The 24,203-nt window shown below is 42.6% G+C and overlaps 1 protein-coding gene and 1 non-coding gene across 2 annotated transcripts in view; one reads left to right on the forward strand and one right to left on the reverse strand.

Annotated features, from left to right (window-relative positions):
• Positions 1-753: 753 nt before the first annotated feature.
• SDR42E2 (short chain dehydrogenase/reductase family 42E, member 2) overlaps positions 754-24,203 on the reverse strand; it is a 28,428-nt gene continuing 4,978 nt past the window's right edge. Inside the window, exons 4-11 of the mRNA XM_036748910.1 lie at positions 23,715-23,833; positions 19,353-19,428; positions 16,457-16,539; positions 13,890-14,027; positions 11,617-11,682; positions 9,600-9,663; positions 8,396-8,469; positions 754-1,005 (exon numbers count right to left, since the gene is read on the reverse strand). Of these exons, the coding sequence (XP_036604805.1) occupies positions 754-1,005; positions 8,396-8,469; positions 9,600-9,663; positions 11,617-11,682; positions 13,890-14,027; positions 16,457-16,539; positions 19,353-19,428; positions 23,715-23,833 (872 nt within the window). The remainder of the gene's footprint in view (positions 1,006-8,395; positions 8,470-9,599; positions 9,664-11,616; positions 11,683-13,889; positions 14,028-16,456; positions 16,540-19,352; positions 19,429-23,714; positions 23,834-24,203) is intronic.
• On the forward strand, positions 8,976-9,081 carry LOC118835061. Its single transcript, XR_005009418.1, has one exon. It is a non-coding gene; the product is annotated as a U6 spliceosomal RNA (small nuclear RNA).

Here is a 24,203-nt window from a genome sequence, read left to right on the forward strand (position 1 = left end):
TATGGTTATGTACATATTCTTTTACAGCCAGATGATAAAATCAGAACCAAAAACTGGTACCAGTATGATTTGAGGCACAATTTCTGTTGAACAGGAAATGCAGCCAAGACCAGATTAAGCAATGCTATAGCTTGGGACATAGGAGGGTCCCTCAGGTATAGGTAACAATAGATAAATAAGAGTTCAGTTAAGGGGATGGACCAAATGGGATGCAGTTAAATTGGGTCTAAATCAGGGTGCTAAATTGGGTTTAAGATAGGGTTCTTAATTTGGGGTTCACAGATTCCCAACCGGTCCATGGATAGATTTCGGGGCAGGGGGGAGGCAGTCTGTGAACACAGATGGGGTAAAAAAAAAATTACATCTCGTCACTAGCCTCTAACTGAAATTTAGTAATTTCCTTCAATTATGAATTTTTTAAAATAACATTATTCTGAGAAGGGGTTTGCAACACACAAAAAAGTTAAGAACCCCTGATCTAAATTTCTATGTATCAGGCCAAGTCGTGAAATAAGAGGAAAAAGGCAGTGGGATGTGTTTTTGGACCTTCTGAAAAGAATTTGGATGCCATCTCATAGCTCATACCCTCTTACCTCCTTTTTAGCATTGGATAAGTCTTGTATGAACCAGCTGATATACTATTTCTAGGGGCCCATGACTTGCTATCTCCCTTGGTTCCTAAACTGGACCATTTCATTTCAGGTCTAGATCCAGCAGAATCAACAAGAGCTTGTAGTGTTTGGGCAGTGACTGTCACATGTGGTCTCCATGGGAAAGCCCCAGGAACGAGGGCTCCAGGAGGTACAGGCAAAGCAAGAGTGCCCCAAGGAGGCAGATGAGGACCATCAGGAATCTCAGAAGCCCTGGGCTGTGGCGTTGCTGCTTGTGCCAGGTCTGGATATAGTGGTCTACTGAGTCAGCAAAGGTGAACTTCTCCGGAATGTAGCCAAGTTGGTCATGGGCCTTTTGGATCTGGAAGGTGTGAGTCACGGCGATACTCCACACCTGAGGAGTTAAGAGGCTAGAGGGAGCCTTTGGGAAGAGTGGGAGAGGAAGGAGATATAGCCCTACCCTGTCTGCTAGAAGGTGGTCCTAACTCCAAGGAGGGATAATTCAGGAAGGAAATCTCAGTGGCGGATACAGAGATTTGTTGTTGTTGAGTTGTTTTTCAGTTGTATCCAACTCTTCGTGACCCCATTTAGGGTATTCTTGGCAAAGATACTAGAATGGTTTGCCATTTCCTTCTTTAACTCATTTTATAGATGAGGAAACTGAGGCAAACAGAATTAAGTGACTTGCCCAAGATTATACAGCCAGTAAGTGTCTGAGGCCAGATTTGGACTCAGTTGTTTACGTGGTATCTCTCCCATTAGAATATGAGGTCCTTGAAATCAAGGAGTGTTTTTTGCCATACCATATGTGTCAGGAACTTGCCATAGTGCCCTGACACAAAATAAGCCTTTAATAAGTGCTTAATAAGTTGACTGACTGACATATGATTAAATCCTTATTGCTTATTTCACCTTAGTTACTTACGTCTCCGGGGCTCAATTTCCTCATTTATAAAAATGGAAGGATTGGGCTGAGATCTTTAGTGTCTTTCAGCTCTAAATCCTGTGTTTCAAATATAACACCTTATAGTTCATAAAGCATTACTTTGGGAAGTAGGTAAAGTATTATTTTTCCCTATTTTACAGATGAAGACACCAATGGTCAGAATTGCAACTCTGGACAGGTAACAAGTGATGGCATGCTGTCTTTACTCCTCTTTGGCCAGCCTCCTGCAGCCCATCTTTTAAGGTCCACCTCTTCCATGGAGTCTTACTTGATTACCCACATTGCTGTGTGCATACTGATTTCTCCCTTCTCTTAAATCCTTTAGCACTGATAGAATGCCTCACATCATAGCACATACTATTCTCCAGTTATTACATGTGGCTTAGTCTTGCCCTTCCAACTAGATTGTACTCAGAGATTTTGCTGTCTTTTGTAATTCCCCACAGTGCTGGCCATATAGGTAATTAAAAATACTTGGGCGTATGCTTAATTTTGCTGGGTGTTGTTGAAAATCCCTGGCAGTGGGATCAGGGACTAAGTCAACCTGAGGAGCTTAGATTGCCCTGTTAAGTTTGCTTTGCCTAGTCTGTTCTACCAGCACAGAAGGGGCTTTTGAAAGATTACCTTCCCTAGACACATATCTATACTTCTTAGATAAGGCAGGCAGCCAGAAACTGGGCAGCCCAGATAGAAATGTCTGAAGGGAGGGAGGGAGCTCTGAGCAGCTGGCAAATGTGCCAGGGCCTTCCCTGGAGTATGGCCATAAATTTTCCCTTCTGATTAAAGGTTCTCCTTACACAGATTGCTACAATTATACAGAACTAATTTCTCTCAAGGGCTTTTCTCTCTATTGTCTGGAGCTGGCCTGGTACTGCAGGATTCAGGGAACGAGAAGAGAATCTATGATGACAGACAAGTTGGAAGTGAGGACCCTGCGTTCCAGGCCCACCTCCAAATCCTCATTCTCTGATTTCTGAGTTGGAAACTGATCACGATTCCATCTATCTTTTACTTGTCAACCAACCAATATGTATCACTAGTCTTTGTTATGAGGATACAAAGGAATATAAGACATGGGTTTTGCCCTCAAGGAATTTAATATCTAGTGAAGAGGCCAATATTAACTTATGTGGAACAAAAAGGGACCACTAAAGAGCTGAATTGTATAGTCATGTTTATAGTGTTCAGAGAAGAAAGAAGTCTGCATGGAAGTGGGGGAAAGTGCCAAGACCTTTTTCTATGGACTGGAGGTCCACAGACCCCCAAAGGGACCATGGATAAATTTTAGGGGGGCGGTCTCTGTGAAATTAGATGGGAAAATATTTTGTGAAAAGTGTATTTCAATATTACTAGTTTCCTTTGTAATCCTATGAATTTTATTTTGTGTATTTAAAAACATTATTCTGAGTAAGGGTCCATAGGCTTTACCATACTGCCAAAGGGATCAATGCACAAAAAAGGTTGAGAATCTATGTTTTGAAGCATGTAATTTTATTTAGAGAAACACTGAGTTTTCATGTCTAGCCTGGGATGGGAAGGTAAAGGGGTTTAACCCCTAATTGTTAGGAGATGTTTCTTTCCTCATCTGAGCCTGAGGTACCAACCTCCATATTGGACCATGTCTTAGACTTCTTCCCTATTTGGGTCCAGTAGGTTATTGATAATACTTCCTGATGCATCACTTGATCCCCACCTCTACCCACATACGCATGGGACCAGCTTTGCAACTTCTCTGAACCAAAGCCTGCAGTCGAGCTCTTTGGAATTTTGGCAGATTATGACCATCTACTTCCCCCGGTTGTGACTATCTACTTACCTTCAAAGCCCAGCTCCTTAATTCGTCTAAGAAGCCTTTCCTGGTTCCTCCTTAGTTGGAAATCTCTCCCTCCTTGAATCTTTTCACTCTATTTGGAGTCCCTCTATCGGTACTACAATTTTTGTGACTATGTCTTATCCATTCTGCTAGACTCCAAGCGACTTGAGAGCAGGGACTGTGTTATCTTTGTATTCCCAGAGGCTTGCATATAATAGGTGCTTAATAAATGTGTATTTAGTTGAACTGAATTGTCTCCCTATGAGAAACAGACACGAATGTTGACTCTGGAGTCAGCTGCACTGAGTAGGACATGAACAGGGAGTAAACATTATTTTTATTGGTATAGATGATGAGGCAGATAGGAGTGTTCAAGGCAGATAGAGCAAACAGGATGCAGCATGTGAGATATGAGATAGAATGCAGGATGTGACCAGCCAGAAAGGGCTCAAGAAGGTAGGCTGGGGGTTACAGAGGGGCTCAGCACCTGTCTCTGGAGATTCCCTTAACATGAGAGATGCCTCGTTTGGGAAGCCTTGTCTTATTCCTTCCCTCCCATGGGATGCTGTGGTGGGAAGCGATTCTGTGGCCCTAAAGAGTACTAGCTTCAGCCTTTTACATTATGGGTCAGTCTCCTGTGCCTAGGGATTCTCCTCTAGGTTGCTTGTTCTGAAACTAGGCCAAGCTTAATGAGAAATTTGGTCTCTAAGACTTAAAGAAAAGGCACTTTGTACTCTATTACGGCATGACCTGGTCTCAATATAATCTGGAGGACCAAGAAAAGTGATTTGGGGGAGGGGTTTCCAAACAAGCCTCTCCAAGGTTTTGGACTTCTCCCTGTCCCTGTCATCATCTATGCACTCTGTATTTCTTTCCCTACTAGGCATCCTCCTGCAAAATGGGAACAAATTTGGCTTACAAGATCTTAAAAAGAGATTCCTATAAATCTGTAGGAAGACCTTATTAAATCTAATACTACATAAATATTGGCTATGGCAAAGATATTGGTTATTGTGATTTGTGATTATTATATAAAATCTTTTTTTAAATTAAAAAATTTATTATATAAAATCTCAAATGTTTCCTTGTGCTGTTCAGTTATTTAATTGTTATTTAAGTAACTCTGAAGGCTCTAGAGGTTTCTCCCTGGGGAAACTGGCCACACCCTGTCAGCATTAAATCAAATTTCTTAGGTCTTTTTGCATGGGCCAAAAGCAGCAGTACAACTTAGAGTCTTAGGCTGTTTTAGCTCAGCACATTTTAAGCTAACCTGATGATAACAGGTGTGATTTCAAACTGTTTGTAAAACTTTATATGCATTTCCTAGGATATGCAGCTTGAAATTCCTGGGAGGATAGAAATGGAGAGCTGGAATCTTTAGGGAAATTCTTTATCTGATAAATCTCAAAGGTAAAAGAGACAGGGAACTCTAGTTCTTTAAGAAAATAGAGGAAAAGGTTATTCAGAGCTGGGAATTGTCAGCAAGTGTCTTTTTTAAAAAAGGAAATATGTGAATTTATGGATAATAATCTTTTCTTTTAAAGTGCTAAGAATATTAGGCCTTAGAAATTAAAATACTATCATTAGTGATTACGAATCCGGATTTGATTCAAGTCAAAATCTGTCCTGAAGGAGATAAGAATGGGGTCTCAGAATGCTCTCTTTGTCAGGAACCTAACAGGAAAAGATATTTGTAATTTGGCGTTAAGAAATTTATTGGCTGTATGGCCCCAAGAAAGTCCTATTTACCTCAGTTTACTGTTCTGTAAGGGGATAACCGTAGAACCCACCTCCCAGGTTTGTTGTAAGGATCGCATGATTGTAAAGTGCTTGGCATAGGAAAAATGCCATCTGAATGTTAACTGTTTTTCATTATAACCATCTAGTCAAATTCTTATCAACCCTATGCAAGAGTTTTCTGTGTTGTGGAATTCCTACTGATGGGAATTCTTGTACAAAATAGGGGTATGATCTTCAAGTCTGCTTCATCTAAGGATATATTTATATATGTTAATTTGGAGGTTTGTGAATTACCACATTCAGTATCTATGTGAGATTCCAGAAAATAATTATTTTCTTAATTATTTAAAGATAAAGAGAAAAGCTGTTCTGGAATGTTAGGTAGTCCAAGGTACTTTGTGAATGCATACAGATAATCCCATGGTGGGAGGCTTTAATGCTTAGTTTTTTTTGAGCACTTTTTGGCTGGTCACATCCTGCATTCTATCTCATATCTCACATTCTGCATCCTGTTTGCTCCATCTGCCTCAAACACTCCTATCTGCCTCATCATAGGGAACTCCCAGATAAGGAAACTATCAATTTATAATCTTAGGGAATTCTCTAGAGCAGTGAGAGGTTAAGTGACTTGTCCAAGATCACATAACCAGTATTTGTCAGAGGCAGGACCAGAACCCAGGTTGTCTTGGTTTGAGGACAACTCTCTATCCACTATGCTATACTGGCAGTCCACACCTCTTATCTGAGAATGTCAGTCTCAACCCCTTTCAGCATTAACAAAAGAGTCTTGGAGCTCCAGAGGTCCAAATATGAAAAGGAAGTACCAAGTAGAGAAGAAAAATGTCATTGCCTTTCCTATACTTTCTGTTCAAGGACAGCTATGGGCATAGTCATATTTTAGATGTGCTCATGGCAAAGAAAATAATGATTCCTAATGGCAACTTTTCTGACTCTGGATTTGTTCATCCTCTCTCCCTATCTCTCCCTCTCTCCTTCTCTCTCTCCCTTTCTCTCTCCTTTCTCTCTCTCTCTCTCTCTCTCTGTCTGTCTCTCTCTCTCTCTCTCCCTCCCCCCAACACCCCCCCCCTGCCCCCACCTCCCAAGCCTGCTGTGGCCTGGCCTCAGGAATATACTCTAGAACCTAGGTTACTCAGAGACTCTTTAGGATATCTCTGGCTCCTGAACACAAAGGCACGAGAAGTCTATAAATACACTGCATTAGATATGCTATACCTTGGATGGAAGGATGGTTGCTATGTCATAGTTTGGTCAGCAGAGGGCACCCACATTCCAGAACAGCTCATGTCTTGGCTGAGGGGATAAAGTATCATTGCTTCAGACCTTGAAGAGACCTTAGCCCTTCCAACTCAACCCCATCATTTTTCAAATGAGGGAACTGAGGCCCACAGAGATAAAGAAACTTGCTCAAGGTCATTTGGATATTAAGTGGAAGAGCCAGGATTTGAACTGGGGTGGATGTGGCTGCCTTAGCATTTAATGGGTTCCCCTTCGCAGCTGGGTGACACTTATTCGATATGATGCAACGGGGATTCTTTTTCCTTTCCAGGTATGGGTTGGACTGGATGCCAAATGATGTCTCTTCTAATCCCAAAATTCTGTGATTGCTTTGATGGGATGTTGAATAGTAATAATTTAAAACATTCCTCCCTGTTCTCTAGCTTTCCCCCGGCTGCTGTCCCAACCCATCTGGGAAGGTCTTGGATAGTGGACACTCAATAGAAATTTGTTGAAAACTTATCTACTGGGCACCAACTGTTTGCCCAACATCACGCACAAGGCAAACATATTGAATGAGGTGAATGTCTGAGGTCCCTTTGAGCTATGATCATAGGACACATTGCTGCTGACATGATTTTCCTTAAGTAGAGATCTGTGGAGCTCTGATCCTGCCCCTCTCCTATTCAGTTAACTCCGGTGGCCTCTAGAATGAACTATAAACTCCCCTTGTTAGCTTTTAAAAGATTTTACCACCTGGCCCCAGTCTATCTTTCCAAGCTTTTGGGACACTATTCCCCCACTGTGCAATCCAGCTCAATCGTTCTTCGCTCATGATATGGCTCTTTATTTCCCATCTCTGTGTCTGTGCCTTTTCAGGCTATCTCCTATACATGGAATACACTCCTCCGCTTCATGGAATCTTTTCCTTCCTTAAAGGTGCAGCTTTATCATCTTCTGCTTGAAGCTTTTCCCGATCCTCCTCCATCCCAATTGCTAGTTCCCTGTCTCCTTAACTACCTTATATTAATTACTCTGTATTCTTTGTGTTTATTCTTCTATTTCTACTGCATGTACTTACATATGGACTTGTCATCATCTCCCCTCCTCCCCCCAGAATGTAAGATCCTTGCTAATAGGGATTGCTTTCATTCCTTGTTTTTATAACCTCAGCACCTAGATCATTGCCTGACACACAGTAGGTACTTAGTAAACACCTGTTGACCACAGTCCTTGAAATCAAGGCATTCATGCTCAGGCTGGGAAGGCGATATTGGTCCATAGGAAATAATTAAGAAATCAGTACTAGAGTATGACAGCGTTAAATTGAGGGGTGCTGCCAACCCAGTAAGTGAGACTAGAACTTAAGGGATGGAGCAGCCTCTATAGGCTAGTGTGGTCTAGGAAGGCTTCCTGGAGAAGGTGGGACTTCAGCTGAGCTTCGAAGGATTACGTTATTGTCATTTGGCCAAAATCAAGTATAATGTGTGTAGTGTAATGGATGGGTAGAATTTATACTGGGGGTCAGGAAGAAGGAACAGCATGAACTAAGAGTAGACAGGCTTGGCTGGAGATAAGGGAGAACACAGTGGGATGCTGCCTTGTGGAGGGCCTTGCTAAAGGACCAGCTAGTTTGTGAAATATTGCATCTGTTGTCAGACATTTTGCTAGATTGCCTTCTTCTCTCTTTCTTTTTTTAATCCTTGTCACAATGCATGGCTCATTAGGTAGAGGAGTGGGAAAGAATATATTCAGAAATGAACAAGAAATAAAAACCAAAGACATCAATAAAAGTAAAATGAGATTTAAAGACTAGGGGTAACCAACCCCCTCTAGGAACAATTAGGAGAGATGTTGTCCCAACTCTCCTTGGTGTAATCGTGACCCTGAGCTGACACTGTCTCACACAATGCACCCAGGAGCCCTCTGGGATGAGGGCCTCGGGGACAAAGGGAGGAGGAATAGAGGAGAGGAGAAAAGAGGGTCAGGAAGGGAAGGAAGGAGGAAAATCAGCCATCAGAGCCTTCGAGGCAAGTTCAGGTTTGTTACCTCACTTCGGGTCAGCAGAGGTGGGAAATCACAAATGGGTTTCAGGACCAGGTGGAAATATTCCATTCCTGTGGCTACGAAAGAGACATTAGGGGCAGGAGGTGATTAGGTGTACTACGTTTTATACTATACTATTAGGTATACTATGTTTTAAATAAATCCAGTATTTGTAAAATATCAACCGAGGAGTTGATTTGCTTCCTTTGTATAAAAAATATGGCAGAGGGTCCCTTTAAATAGAGGGTTCCCATAGCGTACCTAAAATATAAACTGATTTACATCCAATTGTTCAGGAGCATAGCTATTTTATTAGGTGAGGCACACTCTAAATACATCTAGAAGGGTGGCCAGAACTCCATCTAACCCTGATCTCTTTACATTTTTTTGGTTTCTGCTTAATCAAGTTGCCTGGTTTTCTGACTTGTAATAGTCCTAGGGAGAGTTGGGGAGAGGAATAAGAAGATCATGTGCTGGTGGAGAGGTGTGTGAATTTGAGGCATGAGGAAGCTTCAAAAGTTGCCAGTTGCCTCCACAGTCATCCGTCAGGAAGGTTGAAACTTCTGTTCAGAACTGTGGTTGGGTGCTTACATTGGCAGCACATAGACAAAATTGGAATGAAACAGAGAAAATTAGCTTGGCTCTGGATCAAGGACAACATACAAATTTGTGGATGGTCCCATATTTAAAAAACAAAGAAACAAACAAAAAACACCTCCTCCCCACAATTAAAAAACCAAAAAGTAGACCTCTGGTTGGAAATTTGGTCCTAAAGAAATGAGAAAATGTATCTCTCTCCCTTCTTTGCAGAGATGGGAGGGATGACAGCTGGGGAACACTGCATATATTGTCCAATTTCATATGATGGTTAGTTTTGCTAAACTTTTTTCTTTCTCTTTTATTCTTTGTTACATAGACAGCTTGGATTTGGCCTACTGGGGTAAGGCCGAGGAATTATACTTTTGGAAATGATAGTGAAAGAGATCAATAAAAACTAATTAAAAAAAGAACTATAGTTGGAAATCTAAGAAAATGATAAAGCCTCATGTGGGAAGCATTCACAGCCTTAGGCATGAAGATTATTAAAAAAAATCATTCTAAGGTTATAGAATCTCGTAGACGGGTTCCCTTCATCCCTGCTATGGTGACCCACCTCTCCCTCTTCCTCTTTCCTCTTCCTCCCCACACAGACTGTCTTTGTTGTTACCTGCCAGGTAAGCCAAAGAAGTAGGAATCCGGATCCATGGCCGGCGGTATCCCATCTTATCAAACTGTAGGGAAATGGGAAAAGGGCAGAGTGAGCTCAGGGCCCTGCAAGGCTGAGGATCAGGAGGAGGTGGAGGAGGGGTGGTGGCACTCAAAGCCCAGATCCCCTTCTTTCTTCCCCATGCTATGTAAAAGACATTTCCTACATTTTAAGTTGAGATGTGAACTGGTCTGACCATTCTGGAAATTAATTTGGGACTTTGCCCCAAAAGTTACTAAGCTATGCATACCCCTTGACCCAATGATACCACTATTAGGTCTATACCACAAAAAGTTCAAAGAGGGGGAAAAGGACATATACATACAAAAATATTTGTAGCAGCTCTTCGTGTGGTGGCAAAGAATTGGAAATTGAGGGGGTATCTATCTATTTGGGAATTGCTGAACAAGGTAGGGTATAAGAATCTGGTGAAATATTATTGTGCCGTAAGAAATAAGGAAGGGGACAGACTCAGAGAAAACCGAAGACTTGTATGAACCGATGGCAGAGTGGAGAGAGTAGAATCAGGAGAACAATTTATACAATAGTAGCAATACTGTAAAGACAAACAACTCTGAAAGACTTGAGAACGTAACCGTGATTCTAGAGGATTCATGATGGAACATGTTACTCACCTCCTGACAGAGAAGTGATGGACTTGGAGTGAAGATTGAGATGTACATATTTTTTTTTTTGATACGGCTAACGTGGGGAATGTGTTTTGCTCGACTATACCTATTTGTTTATTTGTTAGAAGAGCTTTGTTTTTCTTTCTTTTTCAATGGGGAGGAAAAAGTGGGAAGGAGAGAAAGCAGGTAAATTGAAAATAGAAAAGAAAACTTAATTTAAAAAAATGCAGGACATGCCTCAGATCTTGGACTCCTGCCCCTAGTCTAAAGCCCTGTGGCCATCCCAACGGTCTTGATACTAAGGGACTGAGCACACGCTGTAGGTATTGTTGTTGTTGGTTTTTCAGTTGTGTCTGACTCTTTGTTGGACCCCATTTTGGGAGTTTTCTTGGCAAAGATACTGGAGTGGCCATTTCCTTCTCCGGCTCATTTTCCAAATGAAGAAACTGAGGCAAACAAAGTTGAGTGACTTGCCCATGGTCACACAACTACTAAGCGTGTGAGGCCATATTTGAACTCAGGTCCTCCAGATGTCAGGCATGGCGTTCTATCCACTACACCACCTAATTGCCCTGCTCTGCCTCTAGAAAGGGCAGATAGAAATTAATTTCTTTAGAATAATTAAAATCTTCCAGAATTGGTTTCTCTACTAAAAAATGATGAGATAGGATCATAAGGAATGTGAGATGTTAATAAATCCCTTAAAGCCTGCTAGTCTAGTCCTATCATTGTACAGTTGAGGTAGTACCAGATGTGGGGTTTGAACCCGGGTCCTTTCTCTAGAGCCAATGCTCTTTCTGTCATACAACACTACCTACCATAGATCATGAAACTGCCTATGATGTGAAGTCTTGACTTTTTATGAAAATGTCATCATTGTGAAATGCTTCAATACTTTAGGGGACTTTTGTGGAGGCATGGTAACCTAGTTGGGAGAAAAATATCATTTCTAAAGTTGGATGTGAACATCTGTTTTCCACATGGTTTCTGTTTTTGGTTTACAGTGGCATTGAAACATGTAGAAAAATAGCAGATAAATTGGAGTTCAGGATTGGGAAGAGAAGAGGTGTATGTCTGAATACATCCAGGAAGCTTTCTCTAGGCTCTTAATTTTACAGTAAAAAGAAGATCACATTCAACCTCTGGGCCAACCTTGTTGGGGAAATCCTAGATGGAAGCAGGAAGGAAAAAAAGATTCTTGTAGGCTATGGTTAAAGGCTTTTCTTTGGCTCTTTAAGGGCAACTGAAGGACCACCTAGTGATGTCCAATATAATCCCTAGGGATGGGGGTTGGGAGGAATATGTAATTTCCATACCTTGGTGTATTTGTGGGCATATATGGTACCTACCAGAGGGGAAATCCATTCAAAGAGGTTGACGCTTTCTCCATCATTGATGTAATAAGCTTGGCCACTCTGAGACAGAAGTAGAAGAGACCAGTCAAGGACACAATATGGCAGCAGCCCCCTTTTCTTTTCACATCAGGTGGTTCAGACACCCAACTAGGTCTGTTCTGAGTTGGGCTCCTGTAGGAGCATGTGTCGGAAGTGAATAATACTACTTCAAGCCAGCGGGGTTGAAAGAGAGGCTTTTGTGAACTTTGTGGGAAAGTTACCACTTTAGTTCAAGCTGACATCACTTCTCTACTAGTTTATGGCAAAGGCTCCAACCCCTCCCCCACAAACTGCCAAAGTGTTTGTCTTTAAGAGAATACGTGGCCATGTTATTCCCTTACTCAATAAACTCCAGTGGCTCCCTATTCCCTCTTCTTGTTGTTCAGTCATGTCCAACTCTTCGTGACCCCATGGACCATAGCATGCCAATATTGTCCATGACCTTTTCTTGGCAAAGATATTACAGTGGTTTGCCATTTCCTTCTCTAACTGATTAAGGCAACAGAGGTTAAGTGTCTTGTCCGGGGTCACACAACTAGTAAGTGTCTTGGGCCAAATTTGAACTCAGGTCTTCCTGACTTCAGGTCCAGTGCTCTATCCACTGAACCGCCTAGCTGCCCTGCCCCACTAATGGCTGAGAGGACTCATTATATTTAGCTGGACCCAGATACCCCCACACCCCGTCCCATCTACCCATGCTTCCCCCCCCCCATCTTTCTGCTACACTCCTCACCCCCTTCTATTCTTGCTGTAGAAACAAGTAGTTACATCAACATTCCCGTTGTTTCACGAAATGTCTATTAGCCGCTTTATGGCTCCGCTCAAAACTCCTGTGACTTCCCAGCCCTAGCTACCACTGTATTCTATGTGTGAGCTCTTCCTATTAGGATATAAGATCCTTGAGGACAGAGGCTTTGTTTGCTTTTGTATTTGTGTGTATGTAGCACAGTACCTGGCACACAGTAAGTACTTAATAAATGCTTTCTTATTCATTTGGGGGTGGGGGACAGTTGGACAAGGTGATTTCCAAGGTTCCCTCCAGTTCTGGTGTTTTGTCTTTGTGTAAATGACTTTACCTAGTGAAGCTGCTCTAAGATCACTGGTGACTTCCTAATCTTTCTCTCCATTCCTTCAAGGGACAACCGAAGCCAATCAATGAATTAAGATGTATTTATGAAGCACCTACTAGGCAATGTGCTAGGAACTAGGGATACAAGTAGAAAGAATAAAATGATTTTATATCCTTTTTTATAATAAAAATATTTGTGTTGTTAATTATGTGGTTTATGAGCTTTTAGTATTTTACCTAATGAGTCACTTGAATAACATTCTGAAGTTATTGAGGAAACATATTGTAGTTCTATTAAATGCCTTAAGCAGCCGTAATATCCCACTGGTTCCCTAGGCAAGCCTTCCATTTCAATTCAACACATTTATTAATTATTTTTTGAACAAGCTTAAATTCTGACATTTTGAGTAAACTTTCATTAAGTGTCTAATATGTGCTAAAGTGCTTTACCAATACTATCTCATTTTATTTTCACAACAACTTTGTAAAGTGTTGTTATTATCCTTATTTTACAGATTTGTTGTTGTTCAGTCATTTCTGACTCTTTGCGACCCCATTTGGGGTTTTCTTGGCAAAGATACTGGAGGGGTTTGCCATTTCCTTCTCCAGCCCATTTTTACAGATGAGGAAACTGAGGCAAATAGGGTGAAGTGACTTGCCCAGGGTCACACAGCTAGCAAGTACCTGAGGTCAGATTTGAACTCAGGAAGATGAGTCTTCCTGACTCTAGGCCCAGCACTCTATCCACTATGCCACTTAGCTACCCTATTTTACAGATGCAGCACATATAGAAATATTTACAACATAAATATAAACTTAATAAATGTACATATATGTATATGTATGTATACACACACATACACGTGCACAAAGTAGTCAAAAACAAGGTCCTATGAGAAAGAAGAGACTAACATGTGGGGGCAGGTAGAACAAGAAAGACTTCCTGCACAAGATGGTATTTGAGCTGCATCTTAAAGGAAAAGAATTCCAGGAAGCAAAGGTAAGGAAGGAGTACCACTTTCTTCAGGAATCTTGGCCTGACAAGACGCACGCCACCCCCCCCCACCCCCCCCACCCCCGCCCCAGCTGATAGGGCTTTCTCCGTCCTCAGGTAGACAGCCAGCCAGGAACTTAACAGAGGAAGGGGTCCAGAACTTACCGCGACGTAGCTTTTGTTTGCAGTGAGTGCCTCTGCAGCCAGAAGGTGTGCCTGGACCAGGTTCTGTACATGGACCCAGTTCATACGTGTCCTGGGATCCCCAAATTTGAAGGTAAATAATCTCTTCTTGATGTTACCCTGAAAGTGGGAGGGGGAAAGCACAGATTGGACCTTTGGAATGTTTGGGCAACTTAGCATAGGAGTCAGGGGACTCTCAGTTCTGTTAACTACAACCTCACAAGTCCATGAGACATCCTGTTGCAATTGGATTTGTTACAAGAGAAATGAACTTGCAGTTGGAACCCTAAGCAAGCAGAGTTCACAATCCAAACAGAACCTTGCATATTTATGAGAATACAACAAAAGAAGGAGGAAGAAACAGAAATCCCCTCCTAAATGGGAGTGGCAGGGGAGGAGAAATCCCTTGGGAACTGCTGGACCATGAAGATAGGAGGGTCTGCTTATCTACAAGTGTTGCAGATGCACATGCAATTTCTCAGTCTAGTGCTGACTGACTGGCACTTGTCTTGGCTCCCAAGGACACGTAAGGAGTCCAGTTTGGGATGCAAACAACAAAGTATGTCTCTGGCAGGGTAGGGCGCTTTGTCCTTGATGTGTCCAGGGCCCCCTGTGTACTCTGGGTCCAGTGTTTTTGGCAATTTGTCCTCCAACAAGACATTTTTACTGGCTGTTGCTCATGCCTGGAAATCCCTCTTTCATCTCTTCTACCTTCTGACTTCCTTTAAAATTCAGATAAAATCCCATTTTCAAGAAGCCCTTCTCAGTCCTTCTTAATGTTAATCCCTTCCCTCTGGGATTATCTCCACTTTATCCTGTGTATATCTTGTTTGTATATAGTTGTTTGCATGTTGTCCCCTCCATTAGATTGTGAGCTTCTTGAGGGCAGGGTTCGTTTTTACCTTTTTAAAAATTTTAATTTAATTTTTTTAATCCCCATGAGTTTAGCACAGCGCCTGGCACATGGTAGGGTACTTCATAAATGCTTGTTGTCACTTCCGTTATCTCCAATCTCTGTTTACTTCCATGCTACTAAATGTAGTTAGAGGAAGTTGCATGTCTGAGCTGACTCTACTGAAAGTCTATATGATCTATTCTCAGCTGGGCCTCTTATTCTTAATCCTTTTATTCTTCATGCCTTTAATTTAGCCTTTATTCTTTCTATTCTTCCCTAGTCTTCATCAGTGACTGTTCCAAAATGTCTCCTCTCCTTTTGCCTTTCTTTATATCTCCAGTAACAGACACCACCTTCTCCACAAAACCTTCCCTGACTCTCCCACTCCCCCAGCTAATAATGATCTATTCCTCCTCCAATTCCTCATAGCACTTTGAGCGAACCTTTCCTTTGTGCTTATCTAATTTTCCTTCTATCATAGTTGTTTGTGTACTTGTTCTTTTCCCCATTAGATTTGAGCTCCAGTAGCTACATATTAGGGCAGCTAGGTGGCATAGTGGATAGTGTGCTATGCCTGGAGTCAGGAAGATTCATCTTCTTGGGTTCAAATCCTGCCTCAGACACTAGCTGTATGACCCTGGACAAGTCACTTAACCCTGTTGGCCTCAGTTTCCTCATCTATAGAAATGAGTTGGAGAAGGAAATAGCAAACCACTCCAGTATCTCTGCTGAGAAAACCCCAGAAGAGATCACAAAGAGTCAGAAACGACTGAACAACAACAAAGTTCCCTATTATCGATATAGGGATATATATGTATATATATACATCCCTATTATCTATATTTTGTATGTATACATATATTCCCTATTATCTGTAGGATTAAATATGCCAACAGTTCTTTGGCATTTAAAGCCCTTTGTAACCTGACCCCTTCCTAGCTTTCTAGCCTTTTTGCACCATTTTTTGTACTCCATGCAATCTGTGATCTAGCCATATGCTAACCTAGTTATAGTTATTTGAATATAACACTCAGTCTTCCACCTCTATGCCTTCGAACTGGCTGTCTGCCATGCCCATAATGCTCTGACCCCTCACCTCCTCTTAGATTCTCTGGCTCCCTTCAAGATTCAGTCCAAAACCTATTGTGGCCGGATTTCTGCATTTCCTGGTATCAAGAACTGCCTTTTGGGGGGCAGCTAGGTGGTGAAGTGAATAGAGCACCAGCCCTGGAGTCAGGAGGCCCTGAGTTCAAATCTGGCCTCAGACACTTGACATGCTTACTAGCTGTGTGACCTTGGGCAAGTTACTTAACCCCAATTGCCTTGTCTTCCCCCCTCCGAAAAAAAGAACTATCTTTTGCCTTTCTTTATATCCTCAGTGCCTGGCATCCAGTAGGCACTTAATAATTTCTTAATGACTATTTCTTCTCCCTTTCATTTATTCTTGCATGTATCTAGTTATTTACATAACTCCCCTATGTGAGCTCCTTAAAGGCAGGGCCTGGGTTTTTTTTTTTTGGCCTTTCTTTGTATCCCCAATGCTGTGCACATAGTAGGTGCTTAATGTTTGTTGGATTTTATTGATTTGAACAAGACTCTTGATACTGAGTTTGCTTTCTGACTCCGTTGTAGCTGCTAGGACAACAGTACCTACCGCCACCCGGGGGAGGTGCCTCTGCTCTTCTGGTCCATAGATGCCTGGGGGACGAAGGACACATGTTCGAAGGGTACCTCCTCCTACAGTACAGAGAAGAGATCATTCAGATGGCCCATGGAATGAGGGAATGACTATTCAAGACCACAGTCCATCTTGGGAAAGGACTAATCAAAATACTCCATTTAAAGATTTGCTCATTGACCAAGCTCACCATACCCGGGGTACCTGTGCTTAGCCCTTTATGGAAATGGCCTCTTTGGTCTCTACAGAAGAGCATGTTAGGGAGTATGGATGGTTCTACCCTGCCCCTGCGTTTGATCCTGTGAGGACTGGGAAGGTAGTCATATCAGTCCTTGTGGTTCCTAGAGTGGAAAATGCTTACAAAGGAGGTCCAAGGTCACGGGCTTCACTTCTGTGTAGCTTCACTGTAGCTCATAGGCACCGGCAGTACCTCCATCCCCAACCCCAACCAGCTGTCTTGCAGATGTATGTCCCTTGTCACAAGAGAGTGCAAATTCATCCTCATGACAAAAGATATAAAACTCTTTGGTGGGTCTGGTGATGAGATAGTACTGTTGTCTTCACTCAAAAGGGACTAGATTCTTCTTAAATATTGTTTTACTCATAGAATAATTGTAGAAGGGAAAGTACCAGAAAGCAGAATGAAAATCGCTGTGGATCTACCCCTAACATCCGCCCACCCCACACTGGCTGAATCCACCCATGTGAATCACAGAAGAATTGAATTTTGGAGCTGGAAGGGGCCCTAGAGATCATGTAGTCCAACCCTAGTCCTCCGCACTCCCCTCTCCTCCCTGTTTTGAAGATGAGAAACCTAAAGCCCAGACAGTGGTAGTCAATTATTTAAGGTCGCAGAGTGAGTTAATGTTCAAGCCAGGGACAGAACTGTGAGAAATAATTCAGTGGGACCCCTACTCTATTCCACTTAGTATTAGTCAGTTTGCTATGATTCCATAGGGGTAGTGCCTATAAGTTCTGTATAGTAGGCCCCAGAGCTGTGAGCTGCAGATTGTAAGTTGACTTGCTTCATCATAGGAAGCTAACTAGAGGCCCTCCACCCTTGTTTTTCCTTGTCATGGTGATGAAGCCCAGCATGGTGGAGGTGACTCAATTACATGGAAAATCTCCCAACTTATTTTTGTATCTCTGGACCATTCTCTTTTGTCCAACATGAGCAGGTGACCATCTTATGACCACTTAGCGGAGATGCCCCATGCTTTGCCCAACTGGAGACCCTCTGGCTGACATACCATTTTTAGCTGATGCATCATTTTTTGGCCCACAGAGCAAGATCTATCAACCAATGGGATTCCGTACTTTGTATAGCCACTTTAGAATGTTCAGGTATCAATAAGGCCCTGGAGGAAGGGGTCATCTCAGATTGTGAGGAAGATCTGAGGTCCACTTCATTAGAGGGGGCCATGGACCCTTTAATAAAGTACCATTGGCTCAGAGCTCTGCCTCAGTCTCTTTTATTGTAGGTCGGAAGATTTTAGTCCCCACAGAACCTAGAAAGTGACCCAAATGACCTAAAATTTCCTGTCCTTGGAGGACAGGTAGTCACAAGGCATCAAGGAAGATTTCCTGGAGCCCCAGGTGTCAAATGAGTTAGATAGGGCCAAGCTTTGAGTCATGCTGCTCCTTCTGGGAAAGGCCGGGGGTAGACACTATCCTGGGTGACCCCCTAGAGGCTGGTTAGTGATTAGGTAAGAAGTGTTCTTTCCGTAAATGGCTCATGTCTAATTTTAAACTCTAGCTCACCTGGGCACAGGGATTAGGTTGCAGTTTATATTCATTGTTGGGGAGCATGCTGCCCAGGTAAGCAGGCAGCCTGGTAGGGTATACATGACTCTCCTTAACATGGAAAACTCAGGGGATGCTCTGATAAATAATTCTAAGCAGGAGGATCAGATGTCTGCTGCAGAAGCTGCTGAGCTGAAGAGGGTGGTAAGAGCCAGAACCACACTTGCTTGGACAGAAGAGCAAAGCTAGATTTAAAAAGTGAGATCTGTAACTGGGAAGTGAAGTTGGAATTGCCTGAATCTGTCATCACCCCTGAAATTTTTACCCCTCTTTCATTGGAATTGTGGTTTGGGGGAGGGGAAGATGCAGTCAACTGCCTGCTACATTGCCTACACACACACACACACACACACACACACACACACACACACACACACGGATCATAGCAATAGTCACAGCATCACATCCATTATTTCAGCTGATATTCTTTTGGAGGATGGGGGTGAAATCCAGGATTTATAATTTAGAGCCAAAACTAGGTTTCAAAACCATAATCTAGTTCTGAGCACCCCCATTTAGGAAGAAAGGTGATACACTGGAGAGTATCCAGAGGGCAGAGTGGATGGTGAAGGTCTTTGAGCACAATCTGTATGAGGATTATTTGAAAATACTGGGGTTTAACACCCAGAGAAGAGAAGATGCAGAAGGGGCTATAGCTGTCCTGTGGATGGAGGATAAGTATTGTCTTGTTTGGTCCTAGAGGACAGTACACAAATCAATGAGTAGAAACTACAAAGAGGCAAGTTTAGGCTTGAGATAAGAAAAAAAATTTTAACAAGTAAAGGTGTCCAGAAGTGGAATGAGCCTCCCTGTGAGTTAGCAGGAGTCTTTAAGCAAAATGTGGATGACCATGCACTTGCCTCAGTGTTGTGGTAGGGATTCTTTTTGAAGGGATGGGATATGGTTTGGACCAGATGAACTCAGGGCTCCTTCCAACTCTGAAATTCTGTGATCAGCTTAAAACAAACTGAGAACATTTCTGGGGCAGCAAAGTTCATTCCCCATGTCTTCTGGTGATTTCCCTTTTCTATCTCCACATAGGCACAAATGTACCTTGTCCCCATCATACCAGGGAGTGGGGTTCCATTGGATGTGAGGATCAGCTGGTCTGCGATGGCTTTGGTCCGAGAATAGTGGTCAATGTGCTGAAGCAGGGAAAAAAGAGTCACAGGGGAGGTCAATAACTAGGGCTGCCTTCTTCCATCATTATCTTCACCTGTAACTGTATCAACTGCTCACATACTAGGAATGTTCTCTGGGAGTCTCTGGTAACAAGGTGGCTGCAGCTTGGGATATGAGATGAAACCTCCTTGGGATGTGATTGAATCTTTTACTCCCTTTCCCATACTTTGTTCTTATTTTCAGACATACTATTTGGGGCACCCCTTCTGTCTGAACTGTTTGAGGGTTTTTGCCCACCTTCCCTCTCTGTCTAGGCTATGCTAGGGAGCTGTCCTGTACAGAGTCAGGGGGATGGATAAATTGATCTTTTAAATCCTTAATTCACATTTATATAATGCTTTACAATTTATAAAATTATTTTAGGGGGCAGCTAGGTGGCTCAGTGAGAGAGCACCAGCCCTAAAGTCAGGAGGACCTGAGTTCAAATCCTGTCTCAGAACACTTGACACACTTACTAGCTGTGTGACCTTGGGCAAGTCACTTAACCCCAAATTGCTCTGCCTTTCCTCCTCAAAAAAAAGTGGAAAAAAAGAATGTTAAAAAAAATAAAATTATTTTAGCTTTTGCCTCACTTCCCAATCTGACCAGGCTGCTTTAGGTGCTATTCCATGCCAAGTTAAGGGGATAGATGAAATTTGCCTTTCCACTTTCCTCATAGTTTACCTTTATATAGCATTTTATAGTTTACAATGTGATTCCTTTATAGCAGTCTTATGAGGTAGCTAGTACAAGTAATATCAGTCCTAATTAACAGATGAAGAAACTGAGGATCAGAGTTTAGGTTATATAGTCAGTAAGAAGTAACCTAGGTTTCCTAGGTCCAAGACTAACATTGTTACTTAATTCAATTAAACAAACAAACGAACAAAAACTACAAGCAAGACACTGTGGGTAGAAAGACAAAAACAAAGCTCTCCCTTCCCTCTGGGAGATTTCATTCTACTGAAAGGATGCAACACATACATAAATAAATATAATATCATTTGAGGCACTAGAACAACTAATATCTAAGGGGATCAGGGAAGACTTCATAGAAGATGTGGTACTTGAGCTGAGCCTTAATGGAAGAAAAGGATTCTGAGAGGCAGAGATGAAGAGGGAGTGCATGCCAGGCATAGGAGGCACTTTGTGCATGGAAGCTGGAGATGAAATGAGAGTTCTGGGCCATTTTGACTGGAACAAAACACATTAAGGGGAGTGATGAGTGATGAGACTGTGGAAAAGGAGACTGGAGTCAGATTATGAAGGGCCTGAAATGCCAGGCTGAGGAATTTGCATTTTATACCAGAGACACCAAGTAGCCACTGAAAATTCCTTGAATAGTTGAGTGACATGGTTACACCTGTGCTTAAAGAAGTTTCTTTTGGCAGTTTTGTGGAAGATGGATTAGAAAGAAATGAGACTAGGCAAAAGTAAAGAGGGCCTGAGCTAGAGTGGTGGCCATTTGCTGAAGAGAAGGGGAAGGATTTGAGAAGTGTTAAAAAGACAGAATTAATAGGACTGGGCAGCTGAGGTGGCATATGGGGGGAGGGAGGGAGGGAAGAGGTGAAGAGAAGAGAGGAAAAGAGAGGAGAAAGAAGAGAGGAAAGGAGGAGTGGAAAAAGAGAACTTTCCATTATAGGTTCCTAGTTAAGTCTAAGTGTAGTTCACTCATATTTGGAGACAAAACTCAGTATTTTTGTTATGTATAGTCAGCAAAATAAATGAGGTTTAGAGATAGCAGGAACTCCCAAAGGTGAGAGATGTCAGTTTTCCAGGCAGTGATGAGGTAGAGGAGGGGGATGAAGTACAGAGGAGGTAAATTTGACAGGTCGCAGTACAGCAACAAATTCCATACAGGTAGGTCACTGCTTAAGTGGGTCAGGGAGCCAGACAAGGCTCTTAACTGCTCAGGATTATACACAATTTGGAATAGCAGTGCTCTTCCCTTGCAATTGGCTGGCAGCTGGCCTAATAAGAACCTGATTCTCACTCCAAAAGTTCCTGGATTTCCACTGCCCATGATCCTTCAGTCCCTTTTCCAAGTTGGGAAAAACTAACCTTCCCATCAGTTCCCTTGCTGATAAGGGGCTACAGTCATATTTAACGTGAGACTCCAGAGTTATAGTTCAGTTATAGGTCAGGGACTAGGGTAGCAGCAGTAACCTGGATCTACTTCTCTTTGGGTTTTACTGATTGTAACTTCTGAATTAAGAACAAGATTCTCTGTTGCTGTTAGAGAGAAGAGGGTGTGTGACTCACACAGTTCAAGGCCCTATATTCCTTTACAGAGATGGATCCTATACCGTGGTACTGTCTTCATCGAATTAATTTAGTGAATTTTTATAAAGCACCTACAGTATGTCGGGCACTGTCCTAGGTACTGGGGGTACAAAGAAAGTCAATAAACATTGATTAAACACTAAGTGCCAGGCACTGTGTTAAGTGCTGGGGATACAAAAAAGAGACAGAAGACAATCCTGAACTTCAAGGAGTTTACAATTAATGAGGGAGACAACATGCAAATACATATTATATATATAATATATAGCAAGCTACATGCAGAATAAATAGAAAATAATTGATAGAGGGAAGCCATTAGAATTAAGAGAGGTTGGGAAAGGCTTCTAGTCAAAAATGGGATTTTAATTGGGACTTAACAGAAGCCAGGGACATCAGTAGTCAGAGTGGAGGAGGGAGATTGTTCCAGGCAAAGGGGGACAGTCAGAGAAAATGCCTGTAGCGAAGAGATGGAGTGTCTTGTTTGTGGAATAGCCAGGAAGGCAATGTCACCAAAATGAAGAGTACGTGCAGGGAATAGTAAGAAGACTGAAAAGGTGGGAGGGGGCTAGGTCATGAAGGGCTTTGGATGCCAAGCAGAGCATTTTGTATTGCTCCTGGAGGCAGTGGGAAGCCACTGGAGTTTATTGAGTAGGGGGGTCGACATGGTCAGACCTGTGCTTTAGGAAGATCACATTCGCAGCTGAATGGAGGATGATCTAGAGCGGGGAGAGACCAGAGGCAGGCAGATCCACCAGCAGGCTATTTCAGTGATCCAGGCATGATGAAATGAGAGGAATAGAGAGGTGGAAGGGGTGGCAGTGTCAGAGGAGAGAAGGGGCATATCCTAGGGAGATGTCTGCAGAGGTGAAACCGGCAGGCTTTGGCAACAGCTTGGATATGGGGGCGAGCGCGCGTGCGTGCGTGCGTGCATATGTGTGTGTGTGTGTGTGTGTGCGTGTGTGAAGGATGAATGAGAGATAGTAAGGACTCCAAAAAGAAACAAAATAGAACATAAGGTGGCTGGGGTAGGTAGGGGCTAACAGAAGAGACAACATGCACGCACACACACACACACACACACACACACACACACACACACTGCTATATACACATATATGCATATATATACACACATATATATATGTATATATATTTGCATGTATATGAAATATTTGTAGCCATATATAAAGCAGATACAAGGTAACCTTGGAGGGGATGATGCTTGCAGTTGGTGGGGGTGGGGGTGTTGGAAAGTGGTAGCATGGGGCAGGAATAGGAAAAAGGTGTTATTTGAGCTGAGGTTGGAAGGAAACAAGGGGCAGAGTCGAGTGGGGAGAGTATTACAGGTAGAGGAAACAGCCGCTACAAAGACATGGAAGTGGATTGTGGGGCGTGAGTAACGGCAAATAGGCCAGTATGGTTGACAGCAGAATACAGGGAAGGGTATAATTAATTCATAAGAGAGTTTGAAAAGCTGGATGGTGCTAGGTTGTGAAGAGCTTTAAATGCCAACCAGAGGAGTTTATATTTTGATTTGAGAAGTAAAAGGGAACCACTGGAATTTAATCAGTTGGGGTTGAGGTGGGAGGGGTGATGTAGATGTGCCTTTTAGGAAAATCTTTTTTAAGATTGTCTCTTAATTGTTGTTGTTCAGTCATTTCTGATTCTTTTGGGGTTTCCTTGGCAAAAATCCTAGAGTGGTTGCTATTTCCTTCTCTAGCTCATTTTACAGATGAGGAAACTGAGGCAAACAGGGTTAAGTGACTTGCCCAGGGCCACACAGCTAGTAAGTATCTGAGGCCAGATTTGAACTCAGGTCTTCCTGACACTCTATCCACTGTACCTCCTAACTGGTCCTACTTATTCAGCTTCAAACAGTGAGGCAGGAGTGAGAGTAGGCAAGGGAAAGAAGTTTGCATCATTTCAAATAGGATGGTGGATTTTCCCCTTCCCCAGCCCAGTCCTCTAATCCCAATGAATTTGGTACCTTCTCAAGTGGGAAATATGGCACGGAGTCTTCATTGCCCTGCTTGATGGGCTTTCCCCCAAATGCAACATTGACAGTGCTGGTGTAGATGAGCCTTGGAATTTGTCGTTTGATGCAGACTGTCCACACAAAGATATACGTACAAAACACAAGTGTCAATATGCACACATATACATATGCAAACACACACACAGACACAAACACACACACACACACACACATACACAGAGGAGGTGGTGTGAGTAAGGAGAAGGTGAGGGAGGTATCCACAAGGGAAATAACAATCAGGAAGATTACCTTAAGAAGACACCACCTCTCCTTGCTCTTTTGGACACAGCCAGAGTCATGGGTCTCCTCAGTCACAAGAGGATGTCTTAAGCACTAACAGAACTGGGGTCCCCTGAGCGAGGGCTCCTACCCCTAGCCCCTACTAAGACAGGAATGGTGGATGAAGCATCATGCTTTAGGTCCTTGGTGGTTCCAAACTAT

The sequence above is a fragment of the Trichosurus vulpecula genome, chromosome 1 (assembly GCF_011100635.1).
Source record: "Trichosurus vulpecula isolate mTriVul1 chromosome 1, mTriVul1.pri, whole genome shotgun sequence".
Taxonomy (NCBI): domain Eukaryota; kingdom Metazoa; phylum Chordata; class Mammalia; order Diprotodontia; family Phalangeridae; genus Trichosurus; species Trichosurus vulpecula.